At 38.8% G+C, this 24,326-nt stretch overlaps 1 protein-coding gene across 2 annotated transcripts in view; it reads right to left on the bottom strand.

The window, feature by feature from the left end:
- The window catches only part of LOC117408746 (tyrosine-protein phosphatase non-receptor type 4-like), a 60,409-nt gene that overhangs the window by 10,514 nt on the left and 25,569 nt on the right, over nucleotides 1-24,326 (bottom strand). The window contains exons 3-22 of one of the 2 annotated variants that reach the window (XM_034014030.3): nucleotides 24,067-24,174; nucleotides 22,651-22,693; nucleotides 22,476-22,554; nucleotides 21,956-22,000; nucleotides 21,788-21,840; nucleotides 20,152-20,272; nucleotides 19,737-19,824; nucleotides 18,448-18,536; nucleotides 15,919-15,982; nucleotides 14,726-14,898; nucleotides 13,277-13,345; nucleotides 9,020-9,154; nucleotides 8,031-8,189; nucleotides 5,165-5,324; nucleotides 3,488-3,571; nucleotides 2,410-2,466; nucleotides 1,780-1,936; nucleotides 1,397-1,563; nucleotides 196-286; nucleotides 52-113 (exon numbers count right to left, since the gene is read on the bottom strand). In XM_034014030.3, coding sequence (XP_033869921.2) covers nucleotides 52-113; nucleotides 196-286; nucleotides 1,397-1,563; nucleotides 1,780-1,936; nucleotides 2,410-2,466; nucleotides 3,488-3,571; nucleotides 5,165-5,324; nucleotides 8,031-8,189; nucleotides 9,020-9,154; nucleotides 13,277-13,345; nucleotides 14,726-14,898; nucleotides 15,919-15,982; nucleotides 18,448-18,536; nucleotides 19,737-19,824; nucleotides 20,152-20,272; nucleotides 21,788-21,840; nucleotides 21,956-22,000; nucleotides 22,476-22,554; nucleotides 22,651-22,693; nucleotides 24,067-24,174 — 2,004 coding nt within the window. Of the gene's footprint in view, nucleotides 1-51; nucleotides 114-195; nucleotides 287-1,396; nucleotides 1,564-1,779; nucleotides 1,937-2,409; nucleotides 2,467-3,487; nucleotides 3,572-5,164; nucleotides 5,325-8,030; nucleotides 8,193-9,019; nucleotides 9,155-13,276; nucleotides 13,346-14,725; nucleotides 14,899-15,918; nucleotides 15,983-18,447; nucleotides 18,537-19,736; nucleotides 19,825-20,151; nucleotides 20,273-21,787; nucleotides 21,841-21,955; nucleotides 22,001-22,475; nucleotides 22,555-22,650; nucleotides 22,694-24,066; nucleotides 24,175-24,326 lie in introns of both variants that reach the window. The other variant, XM_034014021.3, reaches the window with a different exon arrangement.

The following is a 24,326-nucleotide window of genomic DNA, read 5'->3' as shown; positions in this document are numbered from 1 at the left end:
AAACATCTCATTATTTTTTGGGGGAATGTTTTACAATAGACCAATACTTACGTTAATATAATTTGCATTGATATAGTCATCTACACCCTGTAGAATAACCCGTGTTGCATCATCTACAAAAGAAAAGAACACATTTGTTACTCTGTTCAAGAAGTTTCAAGCTGCGGATCTGGAGAGGACTTGCTGTATACTTACAAGGTGAGATGTCTCTGTATCGGTTTTTGGGAATGTTCTGAGGTAATTTGGCACAAGACATTGCCATTCCAGGCTTTTTCCTGTAAAGTTGCTGTAACAGAAAGGCATTTTGTCTGAAATGTTGCTCCAAAGTAAGCACATACATAGTTGCCTGGACTAAAGAATTTACAGGGAGACAACCATTGCATACTATCAGAAATCTGTGAAATACAATCTGTTAAACGCTACAGGTAAGAAAATAAGGAAGAATTTCACAACTGACTTACCAGACTAATAAGAAAATGGGTGAAAGTACAGGAATTGTTTTATCTAACATAGACACTGTTTAACCTACAATTGTATTCACATTTTTGCACACTATTAAAACAAAACATTTGTGTTTGACCTTTGTTTGTCCTGCCTCATCAACCAAACGTTTTTATAAGAGCAATTCTAGAAGCAGTGTTTCCCTCCTGTATAAATCTGGTGTTTACTGCTACAGTACAGCAGAGTACTATAGCCCTCGTGCTTAAAACAGCATCAGCAGGGCATGAGACAATAACCACACAGGAAATTGTTGAAGCTGTCTGATGAAAAACAGGAAGTAATAGGATTTCAACCGTCAGCTATCAATAGCTTCGAAATGCCTTCACAATTATAAACCAGCTTTATGATGAGCAGGAAACACCACCAATAAAAATGACGCTTGAACAAAAAAACACTCAAGTATATTATTTATTATTATTATTTATTTCTTAGCAGACGCCCTTATCCAGGGCGACTTACAATCGCAAGCAAATACATTCAAGTGTTATAATACAAGTAATACAATAAGAGCAAGTATATGATGCTTCTGCTTCACAGTCCAAAAGTAAATGCACATCTAGGACTCTCATTCATTGTTCCAAAGAGAGGCAGGCTTCACACTATTGACAGTCTAATACTACGACTACAGTATGTTGGTAGAACGGCTGTAAATGCAAAATCAGAGCCATCTGATTGGACAAATAGATCACTGTGACATACTTTACACTAGAAGGAATAACAAATGTCCATTTAAAGTTTGATTTATATGAAGAGATTGCAAAGGATTTTAACAATGTGGCTACCTCAAATAACATTTCCACGTTTCATATTCGAATGTGTGATGTAGATGCGCATGTACAATAATGGAACCCTAGGGGTGATATAGAGTCACTTTGAAAAGAAAGATTGCACTCACATCAAACTGAGGCAGAACAGTTCCACTGCTCAGCCCTTCCCGTAGCTGCAACATGGACTCTCTCAGCGCATTGTCATGCAGGAGCGCTCCATCCAGGGGGGATTTCTCTGGGATGTACTGGAAATCTGGCTCATTCTCCAGCTTCTCCTCCACTACTTCATAAATGGCTGTAAAAAACATGTCCATTAAAAAGATGTAGTCCACCCACCCATTTATACGTAACCCATCACAGGACCCCCCCCCCCCCCCCTCAGACAAGAGGCAGAGCTCCTAACAATCTCAAAAAATACCACAAATAAGAAGCTACAGGTTTTAATTTGAAAGGAAGTCATTTATAAGTCTTTAAAGAAACGACAACAAATTGGTGAGGTTTCTCTGCTCACCGTTGGGTCGCACCAGTAGTATAAGCTCCCCAGAATGGCTCTCACAGCTTGCTTTAATAAACATGACGACCTGGTCGTGGGTGTGCTCTGATATATCCCTGCCATTGATCAATACAACCTGATCACCTTCATTCAGACGAGGGACACACAGGTCTGCCTGCAATTCAAAGAAAAAAAAAGCTGTTAAAACATTTCTTTAAATAAATACATCAATAATGTAAAAACATAATTATAATAATGTAATGCTGCCATAAAAAAAGAAAAAAAAAATATTATATATATATATATATATATATATATATATATATATATATATATATATATATATATATATATACACAGTATATATGGGTAAAAAAACATGGGTGGATGGAGGTTATAACAGTAGGATTGCAATACTGTCCCATTTGGGCTGTAAGATGCAGCGTGTAAATGTAATGTGATGGCTGTATCGTCAGTGTAACTACACTTTGAAGCACAAATAAAAAAGACCAATGTGGGCAATAAACAACTCCCATGGGAGGCTTACACAAGTAATAGAAAAATCTAAAGACTAAAATAAATCTTTGAGCTGACTTTGCATTCGCTCGCTGCAGTCGCTTTCATGAACAAAGCAATACAATGACTTACTGATGTTCCAGGTGCCACTCGAGAGACAATCACAGGCATTTTCTGATCAGAACCTCCCTGAATGAAAACAGATGTACACAGATTACAACTTAGAATCATAAAGCAAGGTAAGAATACCCATTACAGGCTGCTGCTGCTGATCACTAACAAACCACACTCACGACAGCAGCCGTACTTTACTGAGTTTGTAACATACTGTGTTCTCAACATTCGTACGGCTAAGGTTACCGGCTTGAAAAATCACACCTGAGGCACCTCTTGGAATTCCCTTCTACTGAAAAGTAATAAAACAAAAACAGTGACATCAATGTTGGCCACGCATCTCAGCCACTTAACTACATTGTCTTCATGAAGCAGTGTGTTTATTATATGAATGGAAACGCATCTACTTGGATTCTGGAAGTTGTATATGAACAATAAAGCTGTGTGTAATACAGCTACAGAACCACAAGTTGTGTTCTTGTAGCAGGTAAACGGTTCCCTACTGTGTGCGCCATCTCCATTATTTTTGTCCCTTATCGTAGAACAAATCGGGAGAGAACAGAACTACAGTGCAGCAGGAACACACCTTCACATTAAACTATAGTGCAGCAGGAACACACCTTCACATTAAACTACAGTGCAGCGGGAGCACACCTTCACATTAAACTACAGTGCAGCGGGAGCACACCTTCACATTAAACTACAGTGCAGCGGGAGCACACCTTCACATTAAACTACAGTGCAGCAGGAGCATACCTTCACATTAAACTACAGTGCAGCAGGAGCATACCTTCACATTAAACTACAGTGCAGCGGGAGCAAACCTTCACATTAAACTACAGTGCAGCAGGAACACACCTTCACATTAAACTACAGTGCAGCGGGAGCACACCTTCACATTAAACTACAGTGCAGCGGGAGCACACCTTCACATTAAACTACAGTGCAGCGGGAGCACACCTTCACATTAAACTACAGTGCAGCAGGAACACACCTTCACATTAAACTACAGTGCAGCGGGAGCAAACCTTCACATTAAACTACAGTGCAGCAGGAGCATACCTTCACATTAAACTACAGTGAAGCAGGAGCATACCTTCACATTAAATCCAAACCTGCCATTTTCATCTGGACTCATTTTGATCAGGACAAGATTGTCATGCGGAACGACACCATTTAGCTGAAAGAAAGAAATAAAAATTAGGTCAGTGACTTGTCCTCACTTCTTATAACTTTCTCCCAAAGAAACTGCTGCACAAGAAGCATTTTAACTTGCTTTCCTGGCATGCTGACAATCGTGAATGGTCTGGCTGACAGGAGGTACATACTATACCTAAAGTCACGAGTTAGCTTCTCACAAACAACAACGCTCTCCATTCTTACTGCTGTTACTTTTAAAATGGGATTCTGCTGTAGACGCAGACCTATTACTTCACTTTACAACCCTTGCAATATCAACTTGTTTTGAAATATATTGTCGTCTGATTTGATAGAGGTTTTAACACAGAAATGCAATTATTTTGTTTATTATATATCTGGCCTGAAGTTAGCAAAACAATCAACGACAAAGTCGGAGAAACCTACTTTATGAGGCTTCTCCATGAGAATTGTGTAAAATCTCAAGCATGTTTTACAGGTAATAGTAGGCTATATAATAGCATGAGATATAGCACTAATAGCAGGGTTGGTGATTTTTTTTTTTATTAAAATAAATAAATAAATAAATAAATATAATCAGATTTATTTGATTTTAAAATCAGATTATTTTTATTTAAATCTATATTTTTATTTTTATGGAACTGTTTTTGTAGTACCGTAGTTGTAGCTCTACAGTACCTCCAAACTGTACATTTAAGGATGTTGGAAATGGTGGTGTGTGAATAGTTACATACCAAACTAAATTACTCAATCTTAAATGAATATATAAATAACGCAAATTATTTATCATTGTGGCATCCTTTAAATGTGAACTACAACATTTAACTACTTTTCTTTCTTTGATTTCCTCTTTCTGTGTCAGTCCAAACACATGCAGTTGTTACTTAGGACTACTTCGCTTTTTACAGTGTGTTCAATTGTTAAAGTTCCTGATTGCACCACTAAATAAACCTGGTTTCAGTGAGTCACTGCACTGTTGGCAAATACTTTAATGATGGGGCAGGCGCTCTATAATGGGGCAAGACATGTCTTCAGAATACCATTTCAGTGCAGTATTTCTTTTTTACGTCTTCACTCCATTTATGCGTCACAGAATCGTGGGCAAGCGCCGTTCACGCTGGCACTCGCATTTGCACTGTGATCAGAATACAGCCCTAAGAGTTTTAGTTTATAGACAGTAAGAGTTTAAGATGTTTGTGTTAATAAAAGGTGTTTTAAAAAATACTTTTCATGTCTTTTCCTTGAGAAACTATATAAAATAGGTAGTAAATGAAAACATGATTTAAATCAAATGATTTAAATCAAATGATTTAAAAAATCAAGTGATTTAAATTGACTTGATTTAAAATCAGCCGACCCTGACTAATGGTACATCATGAGCTGTTATAATGCATAACACACAGTTGACCCGAGCATCAGGCAGCTATGGTAATTCTCAGAATAGAGAGAAAGGTACCAGCTCTATAATGAATAGCAGATGCAACTGCTACAAGGTATAGAATGCATCCAGCTAAAGGGTGAAGGCTGCATTCTGAAGAACCAGTCGTTTTTAACCCTTAGCCTTGTGCGGTCAGTACAGACCCTCTGGTTGAAGAGAACTACCACTAAATCTTACCACTGATTTTTCTGATGCGACAGGGACATCATACATTTCATGAATGTGGTTATCCAGCTCCTGCTGGAAGTGGCACCGATTGATCTGGTTACAGCTGTTCTTTTTTGACTGCTTGGGCGGTAATGCTGGAGGCTGGCCATCTATTGTTGTGTCTTGTGACCTTAAAAATAAATAAATAAATAAATAAAATAAAATACAAAAATCTAAAAAAAACCATTACTAATCTAGATGGAGAAAACAAAGTAAACGGACAATTTGGGCAGCTAGACCATGACATATTGTACTATAGTACCTGCACATCCTAACCAGGGGACTCGAATAAGCGACTTAAGCACAGACTTCCTTACAGTATGTCAATAAAACTTCCAAACTCTTGACGAGGTGCAGAGGTACACGTGTACATGTATGTTCTTGCTAATTCGTTTTCAATGTAGAATTAAATGGAGATTAGAGGATTACTTGTGTCGCCTACATGAATGCATGTCTGAATGTTTCTCTTTCTTCAATTCCACAAAACTGAGCAGAGCCCCCCAGTGCTGGGTGAATGTTTAAACAAATAGCAAAACAAATGAAATGCTGGTATTTCAGCTCTGGAGGCTTGGGTTACCAATAAAACGAAGATACAAGCACATCGAGTGGTCTCCATTGAGTTTCTCATCACACAATGACAAGCTAGTATTAGACATCAGCAGTGCTTTCAGCAGTTTTAGGAATAAAACCTAAACAAAAACATAATAAAAAAGACCCGCTGTGTTGCATTTGTAAGACAATGGCTGTAGGTACCATCCCCAAATCAGTGAGGGGAAAAAAGACTTTACATGTAAATTACATTCATCTATACTCTAGCACATACTGGTACCTGCCTGAATTTATTTTATTAAACAGAACAAGGAATGTAATGGTGCATCCCACGGTAACCATATTAGCATAACAAGCTGAGAGCATTAACAACCATGCCCTGGGCACAGACTGCAGCTCTTTATTTCTGCCCAACCAAGTTGGAGCTTCATTATGAATGCTTAGAGGACTGCCATGAAAGCAGCCTATTTTGTAGTCTGGAAACGAAGCAGAGCTTGGTGCTACCGCCCAAGGCAATTTCCACAATACAAACAAATAAATAAATAAAACCAGCGGTGGGTGTGTGTGTGTGTGTGTGTGTGTGTGTGTGTGTGTGTGTTGGCTTTGTACATTCTCCCAGCAGAAATGCAATTGTATTAAAATAAGAATCTGTCAAGTCGTTTTCTAAATGCATTCCCTCTCTTGTTAGTTTTCATTATCTTGGTAAATTCCGTGCAGGAGGATCTTGAGGGCTACTTAAGAAACCAGAGAGACTGAAAGGGTGTCCCACAGAACTAGCTTCACACGATCCGACTGATTAAGAGTCCCACACTACACATAATTTACACATCCAATTAGTTAACATGATTCCTTAAGGAAATGGTTCACAGTAAAAAGGATTGGAAAACGCATTAACCGTGAACACGACAGAAAGTCAGAAGACTCAACAGGTTACCTTTTATAACAAAGTTACATTTATGAAAATACCCGGTAAGATCATTTGCTTTTTCAAATTACATTTCAAATGCATTTATTTAACCAGGATAAAGCCCTTGAGAGATGCCTCTGATTATTAAAACAGAGGTCCTGGCAGGAGAAGCCAGCAGGAAACAACATTATAAAATCAATGGAAACAGAAGACAATCATTCAAACAGGACAAAAACACTTAAATCATAAAAACAGGAATACAAAATAAATGCATAACAAACAGAACAATTCCAATTGACACGATCTGTTCAGAGTCAGTATTTACAGGATTTGCAGCCCAGGTCAGATTTAAAGTACATATTTATGAATGATGTAAAAAGGTATTGTGAAGAGGCTGTTTTAATATTCGAAGGCAAGGAGTTCCAGAGATGAGATGCTTGATATCCAAAGGCACACTGGCCCATATTAGATCTCAATTCATGAGATGGCGATTTTTATGAGAGATTGTTTTAACAGTAGTTATTATTCATCTCCAAAGGGAGAAACATGACACTACAGCATTCAAATCATCATTTTCTGTGTCATTTAGAAGGGGAAGCTGTTTTTTAAATGAAGTTCCTGGTATCAATAAACCATACAGTTTACAAGGAATAAAGTGCAGTATTAAAATCACTGCAGAAACACATGCTGCCTTCACAAGCATGCATCCTCTGTTGGATGCTTTTTAAGCCAACAAAAATGTGGACAACACGGTTTAACAAGAACTGGTTGTTTCTTGGCTCAAAGTATAAATCAACCACAGTTTAAGAAAACATGTTACAGGGAGGCAGGTCACGGAAACCTGTTACTCTTTGATGGAGATCAATGGAAATATCATGAATGTGATCACGGGCCTTTTCATGGCATCACCACATATCAAAACCCCCCTTCATTTTGCTGAAACGTCAGAGCTTTTGGACTGCTTAAGGTAAAAAAAAAAAAAAGTGAATGAATAATAAATCATAGCAACAATCTATTCGGCTAAAAACATTGACCAATAGTAATTCAATTTAAATATCCAATTATAACACAGTTCTACCTTCTATACCTTCTGTGTTGTATATTATTATTCTACCACAATTGAGAAAATTCACCAAAAAAAAAAAAAAAAAAAAAGCATTGTATAAACCCGGGGATCTCAGGACAAAATGGGCTTGTAACAGTATTTTGGCCATCGGATTATATTCAAGTGCAATCTAAACATATACAGGAGGCTGGGAGCACAGGACTAACGTTTGGTGCACAATCAAGGCAGTTATCGTGTGACAGGCGGACAGACACGATCAGTGTAAGGGTCCCTATTTCTTGAACCTGAAAACACAGCAGCTCGACAGCACTTACGGGGAGGAGGAGTCCAGGCTGATACTGTTTGCTTGCGTGGAGGAGGGGGATTTGTGGTTGGCAAAGACTTGACTTGGCGACGTGTGGATCAGGTGGCCAACCAAATGTCCAACGGAAGACGGTCGTAAGCGGGTTCCTTCTTGTGCAAACATGGAGTTCCTACTGGATTTAACACAAAATGAACAGCGTTAACTTAAAGAAAGGGCCTTCAGTTCAGAATGAATTAAGGAAGATTAACCAAGATTTCCCTCATTTTACAAATGAAGACGAGCCAGTTGCTGAATTCCCAGTTACATATGCTGGCGATCAAAGGATTGATGAAAGGTGTCAATATGAAGAGATTTTATTCTCCATGGTAACATGTGTGCCCATATCGGTTTTGTGAAAGCAAGCTAGTAATATGAATACTTGTAAACATGGAATTACAATGGAATTCAGAAGCTTTATCTGGAATACATAAACATTCAAAATGCATTGTTACCATTTCTGATTAGACCCAGGTCATAACCTCTGCAGCAGATCAGTAACATACACTTCAACACAATACTATACTGAATTTGGTCTTTAGATTAACTGGTTGTAAAATAATGTTTTGAAATGTTTGAAATGCACACAAACTTGATTACAGTAATATACTAGATTGGGGCAGCTCTTGTGCTAGTAAATCCCATCTTATCTAACCTCTGAATTCAAAGAAGTTAGTCAACTATTCCTCCAGGGCATTTGCATACAAAGCCCTGAATGACAGGATTAGTCAACCAAGAAGTAACACTACTGGATTAGTTTAAATAAAAATACTGTATTATTACTTTTATATTGTGAGATTGCAAATGGCTGATGTCCCTCAGGAACCTGTTGTAATATCAAGAAGGGTTATATATCCTGGAGAGCTAAAGATTTAAATAAATACAAAACTAACAAGATTTGTTCTGGAACATCAATGTAACATTCCTGTGAGTAGTGGAATGTTGCTTGTGTGCTCGACTCACTGGTTAGGGGTTCCAGGGGGGGAGCGTGTGGGGAGGCTCTGTGTCTCCAGCCGCTCATCCGAAAGGGAATTCCGGCTCACCGTATCCCAGTCCATCCCACTCATCAGCTTCCGGGACAATGGTTTACTTGGGGACCTGAAACAGTCATGCAAGTCATTTAGGAACAATGCATGCAAGCCTCTCAAACAACTGAGCAGCGTGCGTTTTCTAAAACCTCAAAAAACCTTGCAGAACTGGAATAAATCACAACTTTCTCCTTGAGCAGCTAGAAATCACTAATGCAATCAGCCTGTGAAAGTGGTTTCAAATGTAACATTAGCACAATAGGAAATGTTTTCATGTACATAACTGAGCAATCCAGGACTATTATATCTGCCTGCAGCATTGAACACGGGTCTAGTTGTGACCATGAAGCCTTCAGCTTAACACCCTACCATGTTAAATAAACCTGAGCTTACACTGTTTACATTGTCACATGGTCAGTATTGATAAGTGCACTGTGCTTGGGTCAGAAAGCAGTGACACACTGCATCCATGGTTAGAATAATTACTAATGTCAGAATGTGTTTAAATGTTTGTTTTGTAAACATTATAATGCAACACACTGAACTAAAAAGATAATTTTATACATAAAATAATAATCATTATAATAATGTAGCAGATGATCAGCTGACCTACATTAAATGACACCTCTAGGTCTTTTTTTTTTAAAAATCATAAACCGGTTTCCCTCACAACGGGGAATAAAATTGTTCAGCAGTGGAAGTAGTTATCTTAAATGCCAAAGGCTGAACAAAGATATAAACAATTAAACTGAAAAACTGGATGAAAACCCCTGTATGAATTTGTTAGAAGAGAAGTTCTTCAGCAAACATTGCCTGTGCACTCCATTAATGTAAACACGTTTAATTACACACCCACACTGCCATCAGCCACATGCTGACTACAAAACCAGAGCCCAGGAGCACAGAAGAGCCCAGGAGCACAGAAGAGCCCAGGAGCACAGAAGAGCCCAGGAGCACAGAAGAGCCCAGGAGCACAGAAGAAGCACCACAAATCCATTCTACCAAAAGCACACGTCACCAAAAGCTAAACCAACCATGATGTGTATGAAAAAAAATGGAATAAGGTCAAACTAGATCTCATGCACAGATAAGCTTTTCTCAATTCCATGCTATAATGCTCGATGACACTAAAAGGATGAAAAATGCTGAAAACATTTCTCGTGTTGCTTCTCCCATCCACTTGCTGCAAGGGGAGTGGCTACCAGTTTGAACCGGTTTCAGTGGGCCAACCTCCACTGTAATTTGAAAACAAATAATTTCAGCACTGTACGTAATTCAACTGCACACTGTATACTGTAACAGAGCACTACATTTCTATTTACAGTTCTTGCATTCAGACATGAGAATGTAATGTTAAAATGATTACGGTTATTATTACGTTGTAGATCAAACAAGTTTTTCCCTTTAAGAAAATGAAATACAGACCTTTTAAATTGCGGGGATCAGTATCTGTAACAGAATGGGTGCTCACGTTTCAGGTTTGAAAAGCAAATGTATCAGGCTTTCCGTTTAAACCTTGCACACACCACCTGTTCAATCCACCTGACTGCACACCCGTGCTTCCTGAAAGCACATTTGCACCAAAACAAAAATGCACTCTAAATACGTCTACTACAATTAAATTAAAAAGCACAACAATCTAACCAAAGAAGATCTTAAATGGCTGTGTTTTAAACAGCTTAGGTTTTTGGGTTCAGCAAAAAGACATCACTGTTCTATTTAAACAAATAACACACGCCCACGATTCCACACACAGACACACACGATTCACCAGGTGTAACTCTTTCGGTGTAATCCTCAACAAACATACCTGCTTTATGCATACTATAATTCACACTGGTTCCATCTTCTTTTGCAATTAGCTTCCTCCATTAAAAAATTAATTCTGTCAAGACAGGAGCACTCACTATTTCACACTGCTTTCTGAACCTGCGGGTCCCACCCCTCGCACATTGGTTTCTGCGTTTCCTGTTCTGAGTGGAAACTTCTCAGAAAAACTGACCACATTGCATCACTGTGTTCTTCAGTGCCCCAACTTTTTATGACCGGAGCAATCTCTCTGTAGCACAGCAGTTGCTACGTCAACACACTGAATGCCAGCCACTGAAAATGTGCTGAGAAGTCCAGGATATTCATTGCTACATAATGGAATTTAATTAAGGGTTTTAATCTTGTATCATCTTTAATCTGATTAAATCGCATATCTTCCAAAGTCCTACGTGGTATTGTAGCAATTCACTAAAATACAAACTTCTACATTTAAATTATATTGCAGTTTGACTGCAATCACAATACACCTTACAGAAGTAAAGACAAAAAAAATTATGTTACTTGGCATACCATAAAACAAATAAATTGCCAGGTCTCAAATAATCGCCTGTCTCCAATACGCGCCAGGCCTGCTGGCAAATACTGTAAATAAACGCCAGGTCTCTGTTAAACACCAGGTCTCTGTCATTGCCATTGAAGCTGAGGAAGAGGAGGAGGAGCTTGAGCATAATGAACTGCTAATAAGTGACACCGATGAAAGTGACTCTCAGGATTAATAAATAATAATAATAATAATAATAATAATAATAATAATAATAATAATAATAATAATAATAAACAATTTAAGGTAGGCCTACATGTAATGCATATTTGTTTAATGCAGTTATTACGTTATTAAAAGTTTTGATAATTTTAAGCGTGCTAAAAGTAGGCCAGATACAAACCTCTTGGTGTATTTTAATGTGTTTTGTTGTATTAACAATGTATTGCATACCGTATCCTTGTTAACCAGTGCATATAAAGACCGTAATAATACTTTCGCTTTATACTTGAAGTTGTACAATACAATGTAATTTTGTTATAAAACAAAACTGTTACTTAGTTCCCACTGACACACAACCTCTTAACAAAGCCGCTGGAATGTTTAGCAGCTTCTCAATAACCGCATGAAGCATGTGAAGCTAGTCTAATATAAACACCGGTCTCAAATAATCGCTAGTCTCCAATACGTGTCGGGTCTGCTGGCAGTAAGTCTATTACAACAAAGACCAGCTCAATCTGATAACACTACAGTGCTTCCTCGCTAGAAGGCTCTCGATTATAACGCGCCTTGGATATAGGGAGGCTGTGTAGTCCAGTGGTTAAAGAAAAGGGCTTGTAACCTGGAGGTCCCCGGTTCAAATCCCACCTCAGTGACTGACTCATTGTGTGACCCTGAGCAAGTCACTTAACCTTCTTGTGCTCCGTCTTTCGGGTAAGACGTAATTGTAAGTGACTCTGCAGCTGATGCACAGTTCACACACCCTAGTCTCTGTAAGTCGCCTTGGATAAAGGCGTCTGCTAAATAAACAAATAATAATATAACGCTTCTACAGCATGTCCTGCAACTCCCTATACTAGTGATTCATGCAATATTTCTACAGTAAATACAGTACCGATATTGTTGAAACTAATAAACAACTTCAGTCGAACTTCTGTTTCTGTCTCTCCCTTTTGATACAGTATCTGAACTGAAGAAATGCTGCGCTGGCACTTTATAACACGGACATCTTATTCAGCATTCGTTTTATAACTAAATAAATCTTAGGCCTATTACGTGGTTATCTTTCCTAATGTAAAGCTTCGTTTCAGACCCGCTCTGGCAGCTGAACCTGGGGCGAGCCCATTCCCTCTTCCCCTCTCCAGACCTGCCGTCCTACTCACACTTGGTTTGCTTGTCTGTCGCTTCAAACTGAACTCCTGACCACTGTTTAGCTAGGTTTAAAAACTGCGAATTAAAATGATCCACGAGTGGGAATGTTACCCTCTTTTTTGTAAAAAATATACAGTTGATTACATGGTGTTATGCCTGGTTAATTCACGGAAAGTTACATTTTTGCTTCACTATATGTGCATTATAGAGAGGGAATTATTTTATTTTGTATTTTAGTCAGATGTGTGTTGTTATGTGTCCTGCAGCGCCCCCCACCTCCTCCTCCGTTTATAACGCTCATAGTGTGTGTCCCTCGAGACCTGTGTTATAGCAAGGGAGCACTGGATATACATGCAATACATCTCTATGTTCTTAACCTCCCCACCTAAAAAAAACAACACGTGGTTGTTACTGCCCTCCCAGTCAAACATCACAGTGAACGCAAATTTGCTACATAAAATCTTTAACTGATTATTACAAATCCATATTTTGGAAGAGAATTCACTATACCTGGCAAAAACTCTGTCCTTGATGCCTTTTTCTTTGCCATACTGCACAGATTGTACTTCTGTCCTGCCACTGCAAAACATGAAACAAAATGCAATTAAAGTTAGCTATGCAAACACACTTGCTATTAACAACTAGTCAAAGTAGTTTCTCTTTTAAAATTGAACTCTTATCCTAACTAAATAAATAAATAATAATTGTGACGCAGAAGTTACCTTGGTGGCTGATCTTCTGGTACAAGAAGCACCCGCCACTGTCTATAGGGTGTAGGGCTACCATGGGCAGACAGGTAGCATTGCTATAACAAGTCAAGTCTGGAAGAGGGTTAAACTGTTCTAGCGAAACGCATGACCATTCCTGGACAATTACTGTGTCCAGAGTCACTTACGAGACTGTGGGGCATGGAAGCACCTGCCAAAAGAGCATCTTTCAGCAGCCCTCTAGCCAAGCCTGTCAGATCTGGTGCCTTGACCATGAGGACTGAAACTGAACTGCTACAATTCATCAGGAATGCCATTTGTCACGCGAGGGACAGTCCATTTCAACAGAATGATGATGAGGTTACAGATGTCAGGATTCACTTTTGTCCAACCCAGTAAAATGGGAGTGCTCAAACAGGAGAAAAAACACAAAACACCCCCACAATCTCAGGATATTTGCATTTGTTCAGGCAGCAGTACCTGTACATATACTAATACACATTAGCGGTATATACACATTAGCAATAGTCTCATCATTGCCACTTTATTTTTCAGTTGAGGGATCAATATGAGAAGCAATAGGGCTTTGCTACCCGACTGCTGGGAGTCAAAACAGGACAGCTTTATTTATTTTTTTATTTTTTTATTTTTTTAAGAGGATCCTCAGTAAAGGGTTTGGGAAGTCATGAACATGGGATGGTTACAAAGACTTGCACATGAGTGTGCAGAGTGCTAAGACACTCAGCTTACCCATTTGAATCACAGTAAACATGCGGCAGACACCTGCTTCAAGCAGCCATTCTCAACCAGGAAACAGCGAAGCACATCTCTCAATGTGTTCAATGAGGAACGGCAGCCCAAACACATGAAACCATCTACCATCTCATCATCATTGTAACGTCAGGGAAACGAGGCACAAGTCTAATGTATTGCAGGGGCAGGCAGCTCCGTTCCTGGAGCTGTGTTCCATTCCAGGTTTAACAGGTCAAATTAAACGATTAAAAAGGAGATGGTCAAGGGTTTATTTGGCTAAGCTGAATAAACAAGGACTTGCTTGGAGCAAAGACCTGGACCAGAAGCACCTAGGTCAGCCTAACCCTGGTTTCTCCAAATTAACTTTTCATGTGATTAAAAGCAGTAACTACCTACCTACCCATACTGAAATGAAAACTATTCCATCAACTGTACTATTTTTTATTGATAGACTGATTAATTGATTGATTAATTTTCCCCACTGTCTTATGTTACTTACCAGTACCGGAACCTTGAACCCAATGTGAAGTAATGTGCAAAAAAGTTCTTCTGTGGAGGCAGAGGTCTGTCCAAGCGGAAGAATGTGTGATGTTCCACACATGCTTTCCACAGATTCTTGCAAGCGCGATAGTTGACCATGTTAAACCCTAATAACGTTTCTCTAGATTCATGCTGCAAGACAGTAAAGAAGAAAGAGGAGTTTAATTGAAAATGCAAACTGGCAAGTTTATACACTTCTATAATGTATAACTGATTTGGTGCTACTGGGCCTAACTGTTGTTATCTTCAAATGTCTACAGTAGTTCCACACCTAACTTAATGTAATCCTTCTTTAAAAATAATTCTTTAAACAATAAGTTAATGCTTTGTGAAAAGGACACATTGTTACGCTGCAAACCAATTTCAAACAGCAGATTTTAAGCAGACTAGGAAGGGAAATCACATTTGAAAAGCCACAATGTTTGATGGAGCCCTCCAGCCCTTTTGATCTAATGTCATTTCAAAAGCATTTGTCACATTAGCAAACCCTTATTCTCACCACAGCATACTGTACTTTACTAGGACCGAAAAAAAAACTTGGCATATTGTTCAAGGTGTATTAAATACAGAATACAAAGAAAAAAAATGAAACCCAGTAAAATAATATAATAATGACGTAATGTATTTTACTAGAAATCTTCACATTACCATTGCTCAGCTTCGACTAGCCCGTAGGTCTGACTTACACATCATGGGCTAGACTCAATCTAAATTATGCATCATGACATCACTGGATTCAGCTTTCATACCAGCTGCTTCAAAACCTGTGTCCTCTGCATTATTAAAGTCATGCATTTCCAGGTCTTCCACTCGGGACACTGAAGACCTAGTTTCACTTAAAAACTTCATTCAAAGTTCACTACTTCAGAGATAGCTCAGTTAAACATGTAGCAAGAGTACAGAAGGTTTTTCCAATGTGTCACACAAAGGGTAAAGTGCCTGAAGAAAAGGACACCGACTTTATGTCAATGAAAATAGAACATTTTCATTTTATTTTTGATTCATTTTAGACGTTGTATCCTTCATCTGGGAATACAGTTTGTTAAGAAGTATTATATTGCTTTCAGAGATCGCAGCCAGGTTATCAGGCATTACAGACTTGCTAGTTTTTCCAAAATAATTAGCTGTCCACTAGGTTAGATGTTTACTCACCACTTCTCTTCGGAGCTGAATAAAAAACTGTTTACATTTAAAAGATATTTTTACAATCTTCAACCTGGATAAAAGAGGGGACACAGACAAAGAGACACTCAGTGATGCAAATGATCCTCCACTACACTCATATACTAAACCAAGACTATAAATATTAACACTAGGAACTCTACTGTTTGGGATTTTTAAAAACCTTTTTTTCTTTAAAAATCAGATTCAGGACACCACAGTAGTAGCTACCACAACAAATATTTTAAGCAGAAATGCCAGAGTTTTGAAAGTTAATTTTTACAAATAATAAATCACAACAAAAAGGTTGAAATATTATCATACCACAATGCAAAACAAAAACATTCTGAAGGCTTTTAATATATTCACATCAAAGGTAGGCAGTAACTTTATTTCTGGTTCCTATGTACAGCTGTTTTTCAATGGCAAGCTCAATGCAATAAAACCTTAAACAGCTAGCAGTGTTACAGATCATGCATTGGTCTAAACTAGACACCCTGGCAAGTGGCTGTACTGAAACAGCACTGCAGCTGCACTCCGCTTGCTGAACACTTTATAGGATCTGGGGTGTGTGCGATGAGGTGCTCGAGGTCCCTCTGATCCACTGATCATGCCAGGCTGGGGAAGCAGCTGTTGCAAACTAATCCTGGCAGGGATTTAGCACTTAAAGCACTGCACTGGAAATCAAGGGAAACCACCAGGCTAATTCACATTTGCAAATCCTTTGGCTTGTAACAAACCAGCATTTGAAATCCTGCATTGTCTGCAAGCAGTCTGCACGTACAGCCAATCAGAAGTTTGAGTGGCATGTAAAGTACTACTGCAGCAGAGCTCCTGTAAGAATGACCTCATTTTTTAGGCACATCTCTGATCTCAAAAATACCACCCAGCACCCAGATTTCTCTACTGTGGTACTTCAGCACACAAGAAAGGATCTCATCGTTATTATTACATCCCAAAACTGATTTTTGTTTTGTAAAATAAAACTTTAAACAATAAACTATTCTAATAGATAACAATTAGGATGTAGGAGGGCCCCTTGGGGAGGACATTTAGAGCTCTAAAAATAATCATTTTTTTCTCAATTAGAATGTGCAGGTAGTTGACAAAAAAATGGAAACACCAATGTAAAGTCACTTAATAGGGCGTTGGGCCACTATGGTATCCCGCTCTGTGGAGTTCTCGGCGGACCGTTTTTGATGAAAGAGGCTACTCGCGCCCCAGGTTGAAATTTGCAGTCAATTGATCTGCAGTTGCTCGCCTGTTTTGCCTTGCACTTCGAATTAATGCACGGATATCATGATCCTGGAGTATGCGCTTCCGCCCACTGATGCCCTTTGCTGATGATGTCTTTCCCTCGGAGTTCCATGCCGACATCACCTTAGACACCGTTGCTCGTGAAACATCAGCAAGTTGAGCTGTCTTGGTCACTGAAGCTCCTGCCAAACGCACCCCAACAATCACCCCTCTTTCAAAGTCACTGAGGTCTCCTCTTGCAGCCATGCTAGCCATAATTATAGGCAACCGGGCCTATCCAGCATTTTTATACATGACCCTAAGCATGCTGGGATGTTATTTGCTTAATTAACGCATGAGCCACACCTGTGTGGAAACCCTTGCTTTCAATATACTTGGTGTCCCTCATTTACCCAGGTGTTTCCATTTTTTTGTCCACAACCTGTACACTTGCACTCTTCAGTGTATTTTTGATTCCCAAGTGATTCAGAAAACAGAGCTACACTGGAATGAACCTTTTGTACAGTTTATATAGAATCAATGTCTGTTTTGCCTATTAAGATCACATGTTTTTAATCACATGAAATCAAAGTATGGAAAGGAGTTGTACAGTACACTGTTCTCGAATGTGAGGTTCTTGTTCCCTCACTATCTTCCTTTTGCTCGGCAGCATATAATTGGCATTTGACAGAACGCCCAGGGGTCTATTGCATTTCAGTATTTTGTTTAATATTTAAGTGGATTGTCGAGGGGCTCTAAAAAGCATTTCATAACTGCATATTTACATTTCAGACTCTTCTCTCTAACTTGTAATTGTACTGCTGCATGAACTTGGCAGTCGAGTTCTAAAAGCAGATTAGCTGTCGAGTACAAAACATGCCACAACATCTTGCCTTCCAGATAGGAAATCCCTTTTCCACCTCTTGAAGCGGCAGTACCTGGGAGGAGTGTGTGGAGCCGTGGCATGTCCGGGTAGGAGGCACTGTATCTGAGTGCAGTGCAATCAATGCCTTTCCTACTGCAGCTCCACCGTCTAGCAAGTTAATGCAGGGACAGAAGTAAGACTCCCACTGCATAGCAGTTTGATCCATTCCTGGTTTTACTAAACATTTTAATAAGACACACCTGTGGCTAATGAAGCTCGGAGTAAAACCTGGAATAGGTGAAATTGCTATGCAATAGGAGTCTTACTTCCATCCCTGTAATGCCCATTTCAAAAAAGTGGATTGCGAGAGTACCCACATGTGAACATATAGCTCATTTAAAACATATATATATTCTTACCATGGAAAGCAGTTGATTCGTACCCTGTTCTTATAAATTACAACCCCTCCTGACATGACTCCAATCAAAATGTCAGTGTTACTTTGATCCTGAAAACAAGAGAAAACAGAACATTAACTGTTAATTCAGCATTTTGTTACTTTGCATAACACTGCTAACACCAGCCTCCAAGAACATAGTATAGAAATGCACAGCAGGACTAAGGACTGAGCAGTACGTGTGTTACTGCTCCTACACACCATTGGAATTGATCAGGGTAGGAAAGACTCCCATTACACAGCAGCGTCACCCATTCCAGGTTTTACTACAAGCTTGATTAGCTACAGCGTGTAGGTAACAAGCGCAGGTGTGTAAGTAAAACCAGGAATGGATCAAACTGCTATGCAATAGGAGTCTTATTCCCATCCCTGCTGATGGAAAGGGACATCCACCATGCTTTAAAAGCCTCGATTTTAAGACAGACTGCATTCTGTTTGGGCAGTCTCAGTGGGAACATATTTTACTGAAGGCAACTTTAACAGATGTTTGTTTTAATTTTGTTCTATTTTTCAAATATCTTCTGTTTTATATTGAACAATTTTCAAAACAGGGAAACATCTGGTGCAGCCAAGATCAATGAAGAAATCTTCTAGGTTAACAGTCATTGCATTCATGCCATTTATAAAAATAAGGATTGTGATAAGCCCGATCACACAGATGCTTCTTTCTTGGTTAACCTTAACTCTTAATGCTTGGTCAGTTTTCCACGTCCTATTACTGTATATCAAGCTGTCATCTCTAGCTGTGGAGGCCACTGTTGGCTTAAGAATTTCAAAGGCATCAGATTACACAGCTATCAGCGTATTTATGAATGGACACAATGACTTCTTCCAATGTCCAGTGCCGTATTGTCTATTGTGCAGCCCTCACTAGCCCCAGCCAGCGTACACTCAACTGTAGCAATCGCTCTCTACTATGACAAAAGACACAAAGCAGTCTTGTTTTCTGGGGGTCCCCTCGTTGACTGGATTTTGATATTTACTAAACGCAATTAAACTTCAAACTTAGTTAGATCGTATTTTAGGAGGGGAACTTACATGTATTAAATGAAACCCAATAAACCCTTTACAGTTTGATGCATTATATTATGTAAAAAAGGTGCTTTTTTGGTTTTGTTTAGGGAAGCACAATTTCCATTGATTACTGCTTTTTAAAATGTATATACAGTACATGTTCTAGATCAGCTGTGACAAATGGAAAAGCATATATAGAACACACATGATTTGATAAAAGGCCCATTGAACACTTACCCTTGCATAGTGCAATTCGACTCCGTAGAATTCTAATGTGCGCGCTGTATTTACATAGTTTAATTCAGCCTCTGCTGGAGACAAGCCTCTGCAACAACAGAACAAAAAAAAAAAAAACTTTATAAAAATGTGCAAACCATGAAACACGTACCTTATTACAACACACTATCAATGAATTAATCATTTGTGTATCTATTTCTCCATAAAAGAATCAACACACCAAGATTTAATCTTTCAGGGTATTTCAATTGTCTGGAACTAGAACATTTACTATTCAGATATGGACAGTCTAGTCTCGTCTGTCTGTTTACTCCAGCATTGCAGCAGTGTGTTAGAAGTGGTTAAGAATGTCCTCACAAAGTTAAGCGCCATGGCTCCATGGCACATGCTTTTTTTACTCATATGTGAGCCTTACTTGTGTTGCTGATGTTGTTTTGCAATTTCCTTTTCAAAGTCTTGAGGAGGGTTTGGGATGAAACAGTAATCGGCGAGGTAGCCAGGCAAGTGCTCTGACTGGTTACAGTCTCCCAGTTCAGCTGAAACACAAAGCAGGCAGCGTTACTTAAATTAGATCACAAAGTGTAGGAGGCAACAAAACACGTACGAATGGATTAACATTGTGATGGACAAGGCCAATGTCCAGTGACAATTAAAGAATAGTATATCTGAATAACTGTGGCAAACCATGAAAAGAATGTCAAACACAAACTGACATGTGTGGTTATTAACATAGGAAGGCTGAGACTGCTTCAGTTTTGACCTATATACCAATTCCACATTTTAAACCCCACAGAGAATACAGGCTTGCTATAAAAGGATACCCACACAATTGAAAGCTTAGTAATACATGTGCTTTGCCTCCAGCATTTTTTCAAAAACTGCATTTTCCCCAGTGATGGTATTCAGGTCAATCCACAAACTATGGCCAGTGACCAGAATCCATGAACCACTGTAAACATGAAGTGGAAGGGTTAACTGGATAACTGTGCTTCATCATCTGACCCAAGACGTTAATCATTTAGGCTTACATCATCTCAGAACTGTGCCTGGTTACAGAGGGTATCTGGGGCAAAGTGCATACAGTGCAGCATCTTTTTATTCATTAGAGGGTGTCTGGGGCACAGTTAGTGCATACAGAGAGCATCTTTTTATTCATCAGAGGGTGTCTGGGGCACATTTAGTGCATACAGTGCAGCATCTTTTTATTCATCAGAGGGTGTCTGGGGCACAGTTAGTGCATACAGTGCAGCATCTTTTTATTCATTAGAGGGTGTCTGGGGCACAGTTAGTGCATACAGTGCAGCATCTTTTTATTCATTAGAGGGTGTCTGGGGCACAGTTAGTGCATACAGTGCAGCATCTTTTTATTCATCAGAGGGTGTCTGGGCACAGATCGTGCATACAGTGCAGCATCTTTTTATTCATCAGAGGGTGACTGTGCACAGTTCGTGCATACAGTGCAGCATCTTTTTATTCATCAGAGGGTGTCTGGGCACAGTTCGTGCATACAGTGCAGCATCTTTCTTTCACTGCTGCCAAGTGTTTAGGTCTTCTCACATTCTACTGTATAATTCTGACATTTTTTGTGACACTGTACTATCCGTACGCTCTCTTTCACAACTAGGTTAAAGCACCATCTACAGCATACAGTGTGAAAGCGAGTTTTACTTACAGACCAGGTCACCATCTGGGAACACAAAGGTCAGTTCTGCAAACTGCAATGTTACTGTGTGACAGCATTTTACTTATGCATTTCATTTTAACTTGAAATTGACAGACTGTCTAAGCACTGTGCTGTTATGCAAAAGTGTTCCTGTCCCCACGAAACCACACAACTATCTTTTGCTTTTTGGAACTTTACATTTAAATGTATGTTCTTTTTCTTTGTACATGAATAGAAAAGAAGGCACAGTAAATTTGGGAACCCGGTTAAAAAACACTAAATACAAAGTGATAATGTACATTTTACAAAATGAAAGATTTATACACATTTGGCGACACAAATGTGCAATACACAGCTTCCCTTGAACTTCAAAGTTTGATATACTTACACTGAACAGCATAGGAGGCCAGAAGCGCTGCAGTATTGTACGGGCAAGGTAACCTTAAGAGGAGGTCAAAGAAAGCAATTGAGAAAACACTTTAAAAGCATCACCATGATTGAAATTAAAATCAAGCAGTGTTTCACAGATTCATGTACTTTAAAGTATTTTACTGACCTTCCAGTGAGAATATCTTGCTTCAGCTGCAAAAAATACTGGTACCTAATAAAGGAACAATCAATACATGAAATGCCAAACTAACACCACAAATTCCCATGTTTCTAAAGTTCCTCTATTTATTTGTTTGTTATTTTTCCCCAGTCTTTAACCCAATTTCATATGTGATGCTGTGCACAATACTGCACTTTCTCTACTACAGGGTCACACATGTATTTATTACCTCCAGTGACTGTATACATTGCAAGGGCTTTCACAGGAAGAGTAGATGACAGCTCACAATGCACTGCCTTCACCTGCCTTTTCAACCTATTAGAAAATCTATTAACCCTGTGAAGACTTTAATGCAAAAGAAAGAAAGACAACCCCGAGACACAAATGTCCTTTCCAAAGACTGACTGCAGATATACTCAATGTGGTTTGTTTCCTTAAAGTTGGTTAAGACAGTGTAGTCTAGGTGTTACTTCTCATCAGTATACCTACCACCCCCTCTAAAGGGAAATCATTTATATCGACTTACCTTGTGTACTCTTCCTGTAGTTTATTTGGGTCACTTACAAAGAATTTGACTCTAAAGTTCAAACAATGAGGAGATCCCCCTACAATGCAAACAATAAAAAATGCTTGGTATAAGTATATATTACAATTACGTCCAGTAATTTAAAAAGGGCAACAGTAAGATTAGGGAAACTTACTTTTTAATTGCTTCCTAATGGGTTTGTTTGGATCCAGCCACCTCTGCAAAATATTTACCATGAAAACAGTCAGCAAAGAAATCTTGCAACTCTTGGCTGTCTGTTTGAGGTATGCTTGGAGCTGTTCCCAGATAACTGTCAGAGTCATTATCCCCTGGGTAAAATGATAGCTTTAAAAATGTATTTGCATTAGATGCAATACTGGTGGTATGTGCTGCAGTTAATTAATGAGCAATTCAATGTGAAAGCACTTACTTTGGTTTCACCCTCCGTTTCAAGATGCTCAATGGTTTATGCTGACACTCATGCTGAAGGTAGCACTGTATATTACCGTCAGTCACAGATTACAAAGTACAGATAAAATCAAACACTTAAATCAGATGTAGCCAAATGAGTCTACAGTATTCATTGTGTGGTGGAAACATAATAAAAACACTTCATTTTCCATTACATTATACAGTAGCGATTATACAGTGACAATTACAAAAGAAAGTGAATTATTACTGGACACGGTTACTGTTTTAAAGTGGCAAATGTAATATTTAAAAAGATGCTTCCTCCTGGTGTAATCCAACACCGAATCTGTAAGATTTTGTGTTTACATCACGCCAGCCAATTCTTTAATCCACAAATCTTCCACATTTACTTTTTTCCTGTTTGCTGACTAGGATCACTCCATTATATTCAGCAATGGAGATTACTCAGTGAAATTTGGCAGCTCATCACTATTTCACCTACTGTACATAACAAGCCACACAATTATAATACAGCTGATAACTCACAAGAGACTGTGGTTTTTATGATCACCTTTAAGATACTTGCTTGTACCTGTTCAGCCATTAACAAGAACAGCATCTTATAGAACAGGCTAGCCGCATACTAGAAACCGTGACGTAACGGTTCTAATTACCATTCCCATTGTTCTGGATCGGTTAAGTTAAAATTCCACAGAACATTACTAAGCTAGGCTATTTTTTAATTGATTAAAATGTTTAGGTTGCATATTCTATATTAACTGCTGGCAGTTTGTGTACTTAACAGACACTAACACAGAAAGTAATACAAGTGAGTCTAATTTCTTTTTCATATCATTATGAAACACTTTGCTACACACACATTTGAAATGTTGCTAATTCCCCCAATCATAAGAACTAATAACATACTGCAATTTTAAAAATGCATACTACACATTGGATATTGTTATTTAAAAAGGCTTGATAGCAAGTGAGACTAGGATGCACAATGCATGTTAGAATGAACGGATTAAGTTTCAACACATAAGCACATTGTGTACGGTAGACTGGAGCTTGACTGGACGCCATCAAGAGGTCCTGACACATACAGCACGTTCAACCACAGTGGATTAACACACAACACTGAAACCCGGGATGATTGGAAAACAACAGGGCGACTCACCGGACTGTCAGTAGAATCATCTGCCAGCTGCAATCCAAAGTAGTCTCTTTCTGTCAATTCAAGATGTTTAAAGACTAGATCCAACAGGATCTGTCCTTGATCGTGCTTCTGAAAGAAAGGGAACAGAGAACAATTAGTGTTATTGAATAAATGCAACTGAAGCCATCAGAATGCGTTCCTGTGGATCTTCATGCATCCTCCCCTGGACAGCAAGTACAATAATACGGGCTCTGATCCATGGATAATATTTCTTTGAGAAC

The sequence above is a fragment of the Acipenser ruthenus genome, chromosome 10, assembly GCF_902713425.1.
Source record: "Acipenser ruthenus chromosome 10, fAciRut3.2 maternal haplotype, whole genome shotgun sequence".
NCBI classification, from domain to species: domain Eukaryota; kingdom Metazoa; phylum Chordata; class Actinopteri; order Acipenseriformes; family Acipenseridae; genus Acipenser; species Acipenser ruthenus.
Note: the sequence above shows the minus strand (reverse complement) of the source record. Positions and strands in the feature narration are given on the sequence as shown.